This window comes from Brachycentrus maculatus, unplaced genomic scaffold (genome assembly GCF_059751285.1).
Source record: "Brachycentrus maculatus isolate JH-2025_06_01 unplaced genomic scaffold, ASM5975128v1 h1tg000139l, whole genome shotgun sequence".
NCBI lineage: Eukaryota > Metazoa > Arthropoda > Insecta > Trichoptera > Brachycentridae > Brachycentrus > Brachycentrus maculatus.
Genome location: NW_028280892.1, coordinates 94,202 through 110,000, shown reverse-complemented (window position 1 = coordinate 110,000; position 15,799 = coordinate 94,202). Strand labels below are relative to the sequence as shown.

General features: G+C 32.7%; 1 protein-coding gene across 1 annotated transcript in view; it reads left to right on the top strand.

Annotated features, from left to right (window-relative positions):
• LOC148309074 (nose resistant to fluoxetine protein 6-like) overlaps positions 1-9,758 on the top strand; it is a 41,448-nt gene extending 31,690 nt beyond the window's left edge. The window contains exons 6-13 of the mRNA XM_088260587.1: positions 1,081-1,236; positions 2,194-2,307; positions 4,327-4,575; positions 5,379-5,474; positions 6,405-6,534; positions 7,229-7,403; positions 8,578-8,720; positions 9,357-9,758. Of these exons, the coding sequence (XP_088116713.1) occupies positions 1,081-1,236; positions 2,194-2,307; positions 4,327-4,575; positions 5,379-5,474; positions 6,405-6,534; positions 7,229-7,403; positions 8,578-8,720; positions 9,357-9,611 (1,318 nt within the window). The 3' untranslated portion in view covers positions 9,612-9,758. The remainder of the gene's footprint in view (positions 1-1,080; positions 1,237-2,193; positions 2,308-4,326; positions 4,576-5,378; positions 5,475-6,404; positions 6,535-7,228; positions 7,404-8,577; positions 8,721-9,356) is intronic.
• Positions 9,759-15,799: the final 6,041 nt, after the last annotated feature.

The window sequence follows — 15,799 nt, the reverse complement described above, 5'->3', positions numbered from 1 at the left end:
TAACGCAGACTTTTGACACTTACAGATTTTAGGTTCTGATCGATCTGATAGAGACATCTATGGTGAGATGAAGGAAGCTTTTTGTTGAGCAGAAACTCTTTCATTTGTATGTGAGGTCCGAATCCTCGAGTTGCTATTTTATTATATTATATAAAATGCAATTACACTAAGAAATATTAGCACCTACAAAACTTAAATATCTTTATATTATTTTTTGACATCTCATCAAAGATGAAGAAGAATATGGAAGTCTGGGCATTTACAGGGCTGAAGACCGTCATAGGCTGGTATTTGTGATCACTTTACACACGTGTAACATTCACCAAACTCTACCCATTATTGACAACCACACTTCTCAAATTCTTGGAAGTTCTATGTATATGAACCTATATTCATTTTTATTATTAAAGCTTAAAATTTGACCAGATAATTTATTCATAACTTTTGGAGTGTGTCCAAATACTTGTTCACAAAATATGGATTATCTCCAATTACAGGAGTTGTTTTCATATTATTTTTTGACATGTCAAAAAATAATATGAAAATAACTCCTGTAATTGGAGATAATCCAGATTTAGTGAACAAGTATTTGGACACACTCCAAATGTTGTGTCTTTCATTTGAATGTGAGTTCCGAATCCCGGAGTTGTTATTTTATTATATAAAATGCAATCACACTAAGTATTGTTGGTACCTACCTACAAAACTTAAATTTCTTTTTTTTTAGAACTATTTTAATGGGATGTATAGTATATGGGCACATGACAATATATGGAATGGACAAATATGAAGGAAGACATAAAATACACTATACGGATGATGACTTAGCGTCTCAGACCTTCCAGAATGCTCCATTTGTAGTGGACACATTTTGACATGTCAAAAAATAATATGAAAATAACTCCTGTAATTGGAGATAATCCAGATTTAGTGAACAAGTATTTGGACACACTCCAAATGTTGTGTCTTTCATTTGAATGTGAGATCCGAATCCTGGAGTTGTTATTTTATTATATAAAATGCAATCACACTAAGTATTGTTAGTACCTACCTACAAAACTTAAATTTCGTTTTTTTTAGAACTATTTTAATGGGATGTATAGTATATGGGCACATGACAATATATGGTATGGATAAATATGAAGGAAGACATAAAATACACTATACGGATGATGACTTAGCGTCTCAGACCTTCCAGAATGCTCCATTTGTAGTGGACACATTTTATTGCATGAGGTTAGTATTTCCAACTACTTTATTTATTATTTTTTCTCAAATGTTTTTTACAGATACTTTGTGGCACATTTTATAAACATTTTGTAAAATAAACTTAAATTTTATTTAAGTACTTTTTTCTCCGACCGATTTTGACCTTATCATCATCATCGTCATGTACATATCCATCCCTGAAAAAAATACTTGAAAATTGGTTAAAAACAATATTTCAGTTTTATTAATTTCATCTTTCTAAATAATTTCTAAAATTTTTAATGGAATTCGGCAAATATATATTTTTTTAACCATACCTTTCAATAAGTCTTTTCGTTTCAAAATTATATACTTGTCAAAGAAAAAAAAAATATTAGATTAAAACCAATATTTTTAGCTTTTCCACTTTTTTTATTTGACCAACGACCGGGTTTCGTCGTTACCGACATCATCAGTCCAGTCTGATGATGTCGGTAACGACGAAACCCGGTCGCTGGTCAAATAAAAAAAGTGGAAAAGCTAAAAATATTGGTTTTAATCTAATAATAAATTAAAAATGCAATTCCATCACGAAGTGTCAGTGGATAATATAAATCTATAAAAAAAATAATAATACAAAAAACGGTGTTTTAATAAAAAAAAACAATTTATTAGTTACGGGCGAATTGATTATCCCGTCTTCAGTACTTTTATTTTGGGTAATTTTAGCCAATCCATCAGGTACTAAAATAAATAAAAAATCTTAAGAAAAAGATGATATTTTGTATAAATCGGGAATCTGTAAACTGTCTTATGAAGATTGTTAAGCGTTCTATACAGATAAGACAACACATAAATTTAAATACTCATTGTGTTTTTACATTACACAAAGTAAACAGTAAATATATAATCGCAGTGAATTTATTAAATGTTATAAAATCATTTCAATTCGTGTTGTACAATTTTATACAGATTTTTAAAAATGTTTTTTTTAAATGATTTCAGCGGTTTTCTGTTAGGCTACACATTTTTTAAGAATCCCAAGAACCAAAGAAGCAGACCGCCTTTACAAGAGACGATAAAAGATTTCATGAATGGAGTATACAAAAGGATAAAAAGGTATTAAATATATATATATATATATATATATATATATATATATATATATATATATATATATATATATATATATATATATATATATATATATATATATATATATATATATATATATATATATATATATATATATATATATATATATATATATATATATATATATATATATATATATATATATATATATATATTTAATTTTGATCTAGATGAAATTGATAATGAACAGAAAAGACGAGTAAGTGTATAAAAATGAGAATATGGAATCCTGAAATTTACAGGACTTACGATCTGGTATTTGCTGGTTAAAGTAATCACTTGAAACACGTGTAACATTCACCTTTCTGGACATCCAGACATAATGGCTATTAATATGCATTAATTAAAATTTCTCAAAATATCTTTAAGCTCGTAGATTGACATCTTAATATAGAAATTACACTTTGACAGATCGTAAGCCCTGTAAATACTTGGATTTTCATATTCTTCTTTATCAAACATAATTTGAGATATTATTATTATATTAAAACCCTTATCCGCACCCCAATGGTGCATAGGGCACTGTGTCTTATAAACGCAGTGTTATCGTGATCGTTTTACACATGAAGGAAAGGTGATCAGCCCTCCGCTTCAGGTACCAGTCCATGGTAATATTGAATCAATATTACAGTGAAAAAATTACTTATATTTATATTATTTTTGACATCTCATCAAAGATGAAGAATAATATGGAAGTCTGGGCATTTACGTATTTAAGAAGTGTGGTTGTCAATAATGGGTAGAATTGGTGAATGTTACACGTGTGTAAAGTGATCACTTAAACCAGCCTATGACGGTCGTCAGCCCCGTAAATGCCCAGACTTCCATATTCTTCTTCATCTTTGATGAGATGTCAAAAATAATATGAAGATAACTCCTGTAATTGAAGATAATCCAGATTTTGTGAACAAGTATTTGGACACACTCAAAATGTTACTTATATTTATTTTACCCCCTTGGGAATCGAACCCGGGACCTCCAGAACGGTAGCCGAGCGTGCTGACCATTACACTACGGAGGCGGACGATAAGATAACATCATAAATAACTCCCAAGTGGAAACAAAACCTCCTTTAAACACCCTTAAAATACTGAAAACTTTTGTTGTAATAAATAGCCAAGTTTTTTTATTGTTTCGGCAATCACACATGCTGAGATTGTAAATGAAAAACGCTTATTTTTTACCACTTGAGTTTATTTTATTATAACGACTAGTTTGTAGTAAGCTCTGTAAAAACACAGACTTCTATATTCTTCTTCATCTATATTATTGTAAGATACCAGTATATAAAAATAACTCCCAAGTAATACAAACACTCAAAACTATGAAAGTGGGACAAAAAATCAAAACACTGAAAACTTGATTAAATTGTAAACTATATACGTAGAAACTAGTCGTTAAAAAACTAACTGACTAACTAACCATCACGCCGCTTCTCCGCAGGGGTAGGCAGAGAGAATAGAGCGCCACACCACTCTGTCCTTGCAAACATTCTTCGCCTCTTCGTGCATCTCCTCATACATACCCGCCGATTGTTACGACTCCTAACCTGACCACTTTCAAGTATTTGGCATACCTGATCGTGCCATATTTTTCTCGGTCTTCCTCTGCTTCTTTTCCCTCTAACATTCGCCTCATAAATTTGTTTTACCGTTCTTTCCTCACTCATTCGTTCTACATGTCCAAACCATCTCAACACACCTTCCTTAATTTTATCGATAATGCTTATCTCAGCTTTGCATTCCTTCCTTATTTCACTATTCGCACATCTATCATACATCGTTTTGTCGCACATTCTTCTGAGAGATCGCATTTCGACTGCATTCAGTCTACTTTCATCCTTCTTTCGCCAACTTATATTGCTCGTTATAATAAAATAAACTCAAGTGGTAAAAAAGTGGTTTTATTTTACAATTTCATAATGTCTTACCACAAAGTGAATGCCGAAACAATAATGAAAACTTGATTATCGACATTTCGCAGGTTGACCCCGGTCTACGTATACATGCTCATCGTATCCCACACGGCGGGAGAGTGGGTGTACAGGTCCTCGGCGCTCTGGAACCGGGAGAGGCTGGACCAGTTCTGCGCCAAGTACTGGTGGACCAACGTGCTGTACATCAACAACATCATCCCGGGCGTCTCCATCACCTGCATGTCCTGGGGCTACTACCTGTCCAACGACATGCAGTTCTTCGTCGTGGCCAGCTGTCTGCTCTACATGTCCAAATAGTAGGCCCATTTTAAGTTGACTACTACTACTAATTTTATGACATCTCATCAAAGATGAAGAAGAATATGGAAGTCTGGGAATTTACGGGGCTGACGACCATCATAGGTTGGTTTGAGTGATTATTAGTATGTGAGGTCCGAATCTGGATTGTAAAAAAAGAGAATCTACGTCTACCAATGAACAAAGTATATTAATGACACTTAAAAATTTTCAAGGAACCGGAAATTTAAGACATTATGAGAATTCAAGACGTTATAATATAACCTCGTAATCCAGATTTCAGACTTCTAAGTTTCACTCAAATCACGTCTTACAACATTTTGAGTGTGTCCAAATACTTGTTCACAAAATCTGGATTATCTCCAATTACAGGAGTTATTTTCATATTATTTTTTGACATCTCATCAAAGATGAAGAAGAATATGGAAGTCTGGATAAGTCTAATATAAGAGTTTCTGCTTAGTAAAAAGCTTCTTTACATCTCACCAATAGATGTCTCTAGTGAAGTTCTAGTGATTCAAGAACAATGTTTCAGAATTGGTTCATAAATATAGAACTTGAGTTTGAGTAGTTTGGTTGTCAATAATGGGTAGAATTGGTGTTTGGAAATGATGCGGAATGCAGCGACACACGTGTCACAGTAGATTTTAAGAAATAGTGGTATTTACTAGGTAAAACATGAATTAAACATGGATAGATTTTACCACAAAGTGACTGCCGAATTAAAAAATGAAACTTTTTATACGGAGTTGGATCGTGGACTTTCAAGTTTGATTTTTGTTTTAATATTTTTCTTTTTCAGTTACTTCAAAACATCAGCAATTATTGCACTCGGATTGTGTATAGCGTCAGGATTGTATACAGCCTATATAGTACAAGTCTTGGATTACAAACCATAGTGAGTGACTCATAATTTGAACTAATTATAAATGTGATATTCACTTTATTTTAAACTTCGTAAAAACATTGACATATCGCTCACTCCTTTTAACAACGTCATATATCAAAAATCGTCAATTCTATTTTTTATCAGAAGATGAAAACAGCTTATTTATTGACTTGGCGTTTAATTTGTAGAACTCCATTTTAATTTATGTATTAATTTTAAATCAAACACAGATTTATATAATATAAGGGTACATACCTACATCCCCCACTACTTAATGAACAAACTAACCTTAGGTCTTCACTATTGCTAAATGTATTTAAATAGACTATTACTGTACATCATCTCTCTCTATGTAAACGCTTGCATGATGCGTTATTGATAATCTAATAATTACATCTACATATAAAAATTCTTAAAAATAATATTACCAACAATTGTATTAAAATCTCTAAAATATGGCCAATAAATTCTTCCCTTCCCAGAAAACAAATATAAGGGTACATACCTACATCCCCCATTAGCGACTGTTGTCTCCCATAAATTATTACTGCACATGTTAAAACTGTCACATAGAATTGTATAGCTACATAAGGACCGTAGTCCATTTGATCTTCACATTCGTTTGATAATGCCCTAACAAGGCGAAACAATTGTCACAGTATAATTTTTTATGTGTTTTTTGTAAATAAAATACAACTTAGTAGACTCAAAAAATCTGTGTTTGATTTAAAATTAATACATAAATGAAAACAGCTGTTTGTTTTCGAAACTAGTCGTATATATAAATAAAAATCATTAAAGTGGTATATTCAAGTGTTTCATTAAAAAAAAAATCAACATGTCATTCCACAAAGTTAATGCTGAATCAATAAATAATATAAAACTGTTGTAATGTACATTAAAAAGGAAATAAATGATATCTAATTTTTATTTTTTCAGTTACCACACAGTCTTCGAAACGTCGGACACTTTTTACAGTCCGCCTTGGATGAGAATTTCTCCTTACCTTATAGGGATATTTAGCGCCTACTTGTACTATCACCACAAGGACAAATTACCCAAAAACAAGGTGACCTTTTTACTAACGCTCACTCATAATCTAATAATATCCGTTGCCATATCTAGCTTCCGTTTAAGCGGGATATTTGTTACCCGCAACTTTTATTTTTTTTCATTAATTGATTCGGCACTCACTTTGTGGTAAAATCTATCAACTTTTAATTAATGTTTTACTTAGTAAATACCACTATTTATTAAAATCTACTGCGATGCATTCCGCATCATTCAAAGGATGCGGAATGCATCGAAACACGTTTCGCAGTAGATTTGAAGAAATAGTGGTATTTCCTAAGTAAAAAAATAATTAAAATGAAATAAAAAAAACCCTTATCCGCACCCGATGGTGCATAGGGCGCTGCATCATATAAACGCAGTGTTATATAACGCAGTGTTGCATATATATATATATATATATATATATATATATATATATATATATATATATATATATATATATATATATATATATATATGTATATATATATATATATATATATATATATATATATATATATATTTATACATACATATATATATATATATATATATATATATATATATATATATATATATATATATATATATATATATATATATATATATTTATATAAGTTGTTTTTATAATTTTTATTGTTTTAAGTCTTTCAGATGGTTGCATGTTTTAATTTGTGATATTTGAATTACAGCCTAGCTTTGTTTTTCAGCTATTTGCTTGGTGCGGTTGGTCGCTGTATCTGGCCTGCACGGGCTGGCCGCTGTACGCGCTGCCGACCAGGAACGTCAGCCTGGAGTTCAGCATGCTCTACCTCTCCACCTCCAGGGTGCTGTGGTCCTTCGGCTCCGTCTGGCTCATGGTGTCCTGCCTGACCGACAACGCCGGTAAATGTGCACTTATGCAATATGCACACAATATGCAATACGCACACAATCTGTGCTTAGGCATAGTCAGAGAGCGCTGAATCGAATGAAGGACGTTTGTTTGTGTACCTTATCGCGTATCGATCTCGCAGTCTTCCTATCTCGGAATGTCGGTGAATATATGACCCAAGAGAATGAGTGTCCTCAAACGTTTGAATTTTGTTGCAATTCATGGTGATTTTTTTTTCGCATTGAAGTGTGAGCGCGCGCGCGCGCACACACACACACACACGACACAGATGCGCAGGCGCACACACACACACACGACACACATGCGCAGGCACGCACACACACACACACATACACATGCACGCACGCACACGCACACACACCAACACATATACACATATTCACACATACACGCACATACTCACAAACTGCATACTCCTTGATCAAGATTTTTTTAAATACCTCATCATAGATGAAAAAGTGTATTTAGATGAGCATATGGGCTAACGACTTATCATTGGCTGGTTTAAGTGATCATTTGTGTTTCTCGCGTGAGTGTGTATGTGTGTGTGTGTATGTGTGTGAGTGTGTATGTGTGTGAGTGTGTATGTGTGTGAGTGTGTATGTGTGTGAGTGTGTATGTGTGTGAGTGTGTATGTGTGAGAGTGTGTATGTGTGAGAGTGTGTATGTGTGTGTGTGTGTGTGTGTGTGTGTGTGTGTGTGTGTGTATGGGTGTGTGCGTCTATGCGTGAATGTGTGTCCGTATGTGTTGTGTTTATGCTTGTATGTATGTGTGTGTATGTGCGCATATGTGCGGAGTGTGTGTGCGCGTATTTATGTACTGTGTCTTGAAATAGCCCTAAAATAAAATATTCCTTCATTAAAAAAATACCATACATAAACCTTAATCGTCGAAGGAAATAAAGCATCCTGAATTTTTTGGAATGTGGACTCACGTATGAGTGATGATATAAAATAAATCGTATGCAAAAAAACATTAACTAGACAAATTGCTTGCCATTGAAATACGGTCGCTTTCAGAATCACAATACGAGAAGCAGCTTCCGAACTAAATCCACAGTCCAAATTCTGAATCCTTTGTCTCAACGTACTGCTCATTATCGACTGCCTTTTGTCTCTTATTATCCTCAAGTGTGCCAGAGTGATACTTTGTCTTTTTTCCAGGCAATTTGGGCAGAGTATTGTCCAAAGACGTATGGATACCACTGGCTCGCCTGACATACTGCGTGTATCTCGTTAACCCATTGCTGGTGATTGTCTTCACCTCTATGCGAGACAAGAATATGTATTACGACGAGAAAGGAGTGGTAAGTGCAACAAAATTTATGATGCATATATCGCTCACTCCTTTCAATAATGTCATAAATCAAAAATCGACAATTTTCAGTTGTGCAGAAAATGTAGTATATCCCAGCAAAAGCGGCATATTTTAAACTTAATATTTACCCGCTACAGGTCAGAAAGTGTTGTTTTTGCATTTTGAAAAAACGGTATTGTTTTATTATTTTTTGAAATATACTACATATCTTTCAAATGGAGAAAAAACATTCAGGTTTTACCTTTAAAGATCTGTTACACAGTAAAAAGTTTAATTAAGTGTGAAACTTTAAAAACGATCTCCTGAAAAATCTAGTTTTTTGATATATGATGTTGTTGAAAGGCACTCCTTTTTCTCTCACTCCAGCGATATGCAATGTTCAAAAATAAAATGTTTACTTAAAATATTACAATTCAATTAAAATATTACAAAATATCGTTTTTCTGCCTCATTTTTCTCAAAACATTTAGTAATCCGAATGCCCACTGCACATTTTACGTTCGGATTACCGAGCTGGCGCCGTTTTTACACCTATTGTATATCAGCATTAATCTTTTCCAAAAACCATGACGTTAGATTTGTCTAATCAATTTCATTTTCATTCTAATTTTTGTATTTTTTTCAGCTACTCAGTGGACTTGGATTGGTTTTCATGTCGTTCATCGGTGCCTTCTTCTTGGCAATATTCGTAGAATATCCAATAAACAACCTTTTTAGTGCCATTTCGAAAAGAAATAAAACAGTAGAAGAGAAAATTCCCAGCAACAAAGTCGCAAACGGGAAAGTTACAAATGGCTTGTCTGTTAATGGCATATATACGAACGGGAATATTTCAGATGTAACTCATATACCTGGTGTAAAACCACTGAAAGTTGATTGAAAAATTTTGCAATTCAAGATTGAGTGAAACTTTAAATATGTACGGCCAAGCCAAAAAGTTTAAAGTCTATAAAGTGTATTTATTTCTTGATTTGACGTTTAATTTGTAGAAGTCCATTTTATTTATGTATGAATTGTTACATCAAACACATTGACATTCTTTTACAACATTTTGAGTGTGTCCAAATACTTGTTCACGAAATCTGGATTATCTCCAATTACAGGAGTCATTTTCATATTATTTTTTGACATCTCACCAATAGATGTCTCTAGTAAAGTTCTAGTGATTCAAGAATAATGTTTCAAAATTGGTTCATATATATAGAACTTCCAAGAATTTGAGTAGTGTGGTTGTCAATAATGGGTAGAATTGGTGAATGTTACACGTGTGTGAAGTGATCACTTAAACACCAGCCTATGACGGTCGTCAGCCCCGTAAATGACCAGTTTTCCATATCTTCATCTTTGATGAGATGTAAATATATATAATATGACATTGACATTTGTTTGAAAATGCTGTAACTAACCGAAACAATAGTCACAATATTAAACCTTTGCACTCGAAAGTTATTTGATATGTGCAAACGCCAACTCAATTGGATTCCGAGACTTATTAGTATTTCATTGAACTTATATGATTCTGGTTCAATTATATTGAAAAGAAAAATACCATACATTAAAAATATTGAGATCAAAGAACAATGTTTCAAAATTGGTTCATATATATAGAACTTCCAAGAATTTGAGTAGCGTGGTTGTCAAAAATGGGTAGAATTGGTGAATGTTACACGTGTGTAAAGTAGTGACCACTTTACCAGCCTATGACGGTCGTCAGCCCCGTAAATGCCCAGACTTCCATATTCTTCTTCACCTTTGATGAGATGTCAAAAAATAATATGAAAATAACTCCTGTAATTGGAGATAATCCAGATTATGTGAAGAAGTATTTGGACACACTCAAAATCTTGTGAAAATATTGTGTATTAGGACTTTATTTTCTTGGCGCCATAGCAACGGCACTCGAGTAATACGGCAAAACCAGGCATGCCGCTTCTATGGCGGCATTCGAGTGCTAAGGGTTAATTTTTATGTCTTTTTTGACAGTAAAATACAACTTAGTAGACTCAAAAAATCTTTTGTTTTGATTTAACAATTAATACATAAAAGTCTTAAAGAAGTGATTTGCGAAATCGTCAAATCACTTCTCACAGGTTCTCAAACTTTTGTTGCCTCGCATCCTCCGCTAAAATATTTCTATGTTGGATTGAGAAAGCTTTTATTCAACAGAGACCTTTATTAGGATTTATGCAAGATCCGATCCCCGGATTATTTTTACATACTGGGAAACGCCTGGAAACTTGATTTTAAATTTTTACGCAGTTTATAATTTGACCAGTTATAATTTTGCTCACAACAGTTTTAGTGTGTCCAAATACTTTTGTGAATACGTATTTGGACACACTCAAAATGTTGGGAATTAAAAATAATACTATCATTATATTACAATCATTTGGTGCTATTATTATTTGAATTATACAGATGTTTTTGTCCGCCTCCGTAGTGCTCCGTAGGTCAGCATGCTCGGCTACAGATTTTTGAACTACCGTTCTGGAGGTCCCGGGTTCGATTCCCAGGGGGGTTTAATAAATATAAGTGATTTTTTCACTCTAATATTTATTCAATATTACACTGGACTTGTACCTGAAGTGGGGGGCTGATCACCTTTCCTTCATGTGTAAACGATCGAGATAACACTGCGTTTATATGAAGCAGTGCCCTATGCACCATAGGGGTACGGTAAGGGATTTATTATTATACAGATGTTTCAGAATAAGCTTTTTTCGCTCAAATAAACGGGTAAATGTTTTTACGAATGTATATGGCAGAGAATCTGTCTCTATAGCACGATCCGTTCATTGTCGGTTTTCGGTCGCACATAAATCAATATTTTTTTATGCCATAACATGTTATTGTTATTATTGCTCGTTTTCATGGCGGCTAAATATAAAGCACCTTTGTAAGCACCCTCTAATGGCAATTCTCACTATATCTATGGTCGCCAAGTTGCAATTCGAAAATATCGGTTGATCAGCCATATGCATTCGTGACGTCACTCGTTCATGTACCGGCCATTTAATTATAATTTTAATGTTGATTATTTTTTAGTCATAGGTTAAACCATTGTACATACTATAAATATTTCAACTAGAAACTACATACAAATTTAAGATGTTTGTAATAAAATTAATTTAACTATGTAAAATGGATTTTATTTCAACCTTTAACAAAATTTGAGAATATCTAAAAAAAATGTTCTGGGATTATGGTATATTGTAAAGTGGGATTCCTTAATATTTTATTTATTTCAAAACAAATTACATACATAAGTCATATATACGTATAATATTCCCGATGAGTAATTTCTATTTCTCATTTTGGGACATGGGATTAAGGTTAACAAGACTGGAACACAAATAATAAAGAACAAAAAATATTTTTTTTTAATAACCAAAACTGATACTAATACATGGCAAAATATAAAAACAGTAAACAGGTATAATAAATAGGCACAAGAAGCATATTTAAAAGAAATAAACGAGAAAAACATAAGGTAAGAAGCATATTGAAAATAAACAAATATCCCAGGATCCACGCGAAATAACGCTGAAAAGAAACTTGTGAGACCCATACTTGAAATAATACACACACACAAACATACATACATACACACACACACACACCCACACACAGACACATATACACACACAATACAATACAAGAAGAGCAGAACTGATCACCTTGCCTTCATGCAAGTTAATATCAAGATAACACTACGTCCATGGGAAGCAGTGTCCTATGTACCATTGGGTGCAAATAAGGCAAGAAAAATAATAAAAAGAAGAAGATGAAGAATTTTTATTTACCGCTGATGGTGCATATAGCTGAATATAACTGTATATAACTAAATTAACGCAACTTTATTATCTTAAATCTTTTTCGCAGATACAGTACTTTGTGGTACATTTTTAAAACTTTATAAAATAAAACAACTTATGAATTACATGAAATTTTAGTAACTTTAAACATAAAGAGTAAATCCACTCACGAGTAGGCATGGGCTATGAAACTTAAAAAGTTGAAGCCTGAGTAGGGTCATGATAAGCGGTGTTGCATAAGCCGTAGCTAGATTTCAGAGTCACTGAGACTTTAGGTAATTTAAAAAAAATGTGCGTGGAGACACGTCTGGCCTTTCGCGCGGCTGTTTTATGAATTACTGTGCCTAAATACGATATGTTTCTCTAACCCACAATAAGTAACCGCATTATTTTACATAATACTTCAATTATTATGTATGTAGGCGATTGCATTTTTGAAAGGCGTTTAGGGTCAATGCCATTAATCGTGCCTCGAACTACGTACTACGAGTGAGAAGAACCACACATGGTATATGTACCCACTTGGGCATTATCATCATACATAACTGCGTTTTATCTAGGTACGTACTTGACTATTTCACGCTGTTCAGAATTTATTAATTCACACACATACACACACACACACACACACAAACACACACACACACACACAAACACACACACACACACACACACACACACACACACACACACACCCAAACACAAAAAAACTCGGTAGTATTGGAATAATTTATTATTAGATTAAAACCAATATTTTTAGCTTTTCCACTTTTTTATTTGACCAGCGACCGGGTTTCGTCGTTACCGACATCATCAGACTGGTGAGAGGCTATACAAATTGTTATGTTATATATAAAAGAAGGCAGGAGTTGATAACCATGATTTGATATAATTTTATGAGAAATTAATTTAATTTGAGTGAATTTAAGTATTGTATGATATTTAAAATATTTAAATATCATACAATACTTAAATTCACTCAAATTAAATTAATTTCTCATAAAATTATATCAAATCATGGTTATCAACTCCTGCCTTCTTTTATATATAACATAACAATTTGTATAGCCTCTCACCAGTCTGATGATGTCCGTAACGACGAAACCCGGTCGCTGGTTAAATAAAAAAGTGGAAAAGCTAAAAATATTGGTTTTAATCTAATAATAAATTAAAAATGCAATTCCATCACGAAGTGTCAGTGGATAATATAAATCTAGTATTGGAATATTCGGCGGGTATGTATGAATGTGGAAGAGGAAGATTGTGTCGGGTTGTGGTACCGTGGCTAGTGTCGCGGACTCTTGAGTCAGAGTTTCTCGGTTCGAACCCACTCTACCACTAATTGATACCTATTTTTAATAATGAGCCGCTTAGGCTCACAGAAATAGTATGAAATTGAAATATTTGTGTAAAATAATAAAAACACAAATATTTATCTTTTTTTTAATTTTAAAAAATTCATCCGTTTTGATGTTGCAAGTGGGTATATAAAATACATAAGGCCATGGTTTTAATATCCTTCTTTTTCTTCTTCTTCATGAGCCCTCTGTCCTCCATTGCTGGATATAAATGGCATCTAGCACTAACAAAAATCTCAATTTTAATTAAAGTTTTACTTAGTGAATACCACTATTTCTCAAAATCTACTGTGACACATGTTTCGATGCATTCCGCACCATTTTCTAACCCATATATACAAATGATGTAAGTCGAGTATTTTGTATTTTATATTAACACTTTTATTCTAGTTCAACTTCTTATAATATGTATCTATTGCATTCAGAAATAGTATGAAATTAAAGTATTTTTGTAAATGATATAATCACAAATACTACTCTTTAAATTTTTTTTTGTGACTTTCTAGTTTCTCTGCCTATCCCTGCGGAGAAGCGGCGTGGTGGTTAGTAAATTGATTAGTGTTAACCTAATGTAAATCAACAGCCTGTTCATTTTCCTTGGTAATATTTTTTTATTTAATTTTTCCTGCCAATAGTTAACTTTGATTTTCTTTAAACTCAGGTAACATTTGAAGCAATTGAATTTTTTGCTTAAAACACCGTTTTTGTCTTGAAAAAAATTTTCTTCTAAATGAAAATATGGTTATTGAAAAGTATGCAGTTAAAAACATAATAAAAACAAGTTTCAAATATATGTATGTAAATATTATATATATATTTTTTATTATTTTTTTTCTAAAAAAACATATTCCAATATTTATTCTAGAAAATAAGCTTTAATGGCTTGAGTGTTTATCCGCGAAACTTTGCTTCGCGTACAAATACAGAAGTACTGTTTATAAACACAGAAGCAACTCGGCTGTCCAAACACAAAACACAGTAAGGGATATTTTTTGTAGTACTTTTTTTTGCATTTTTGGACTAAGTAGATTCTACTTAGTCCAAAAATGCAAAAAAAACGTACTACCAAAAAAATGTCCCTTACTGTGTTTTAAGTTTGGACAGCCGAACTATACAAAATATTTGTCTGACATCTATGTGTGGAGAGGCATACTACTCATTTCAATCATCATTGGGCAAATATTTTTACTGGTGTAGAAAAAATACATCTTCTTCAAACCCTTATCCGTACCCAATGGTGCATAACTGCATCATATAAATGCAGTGTTATCTTGATTGTTGCAACATGAAGGAAATGTATCAGCCCTCCGCTTAGAAATGCTAATTAAAAATAGTATATGAGTACATGTATAAATATGTTTAAAAAAACATTAATAAAGCTTGTCTTGTAATTTACAAATTACAGAACAAGCTGACAGCTCAAAACGAAGATATTTGCATGAACCCAGTTGAAGTTGATAGTTATATATATTATAAAATTTCATAGATGGCAGTTACTGTTTTTACGAAACCAAATAAGTTTTCCGAATTTATTGTGAAAATTACAGAAGGTACTTACAATAATTTTCCCGGAAAATATTAAATATTCAAAAATATGGTTTAAATCTCCACTATTCGAATATATCTTTTTTATTCTACGCACAGATGGTACTATAATATTTATGTATATAAATAAACATATGTACAAGGTTAGTCATGAATAAATTATTAATATAATTCAGTGCCTTATGCACCATTATGTGCGGGTAGGGGTTAAAATATTTATTTTTTATATGGTATTATTTTAAATGGTATTTGTCCGCCTCCGTAGTGTAATGGTCAGTACGCTCGGCTGCCGTAATGGAGGTCCCGGGTTCGATTCCCAGGGGGGTTCAAATAAATATAACTAATATTTT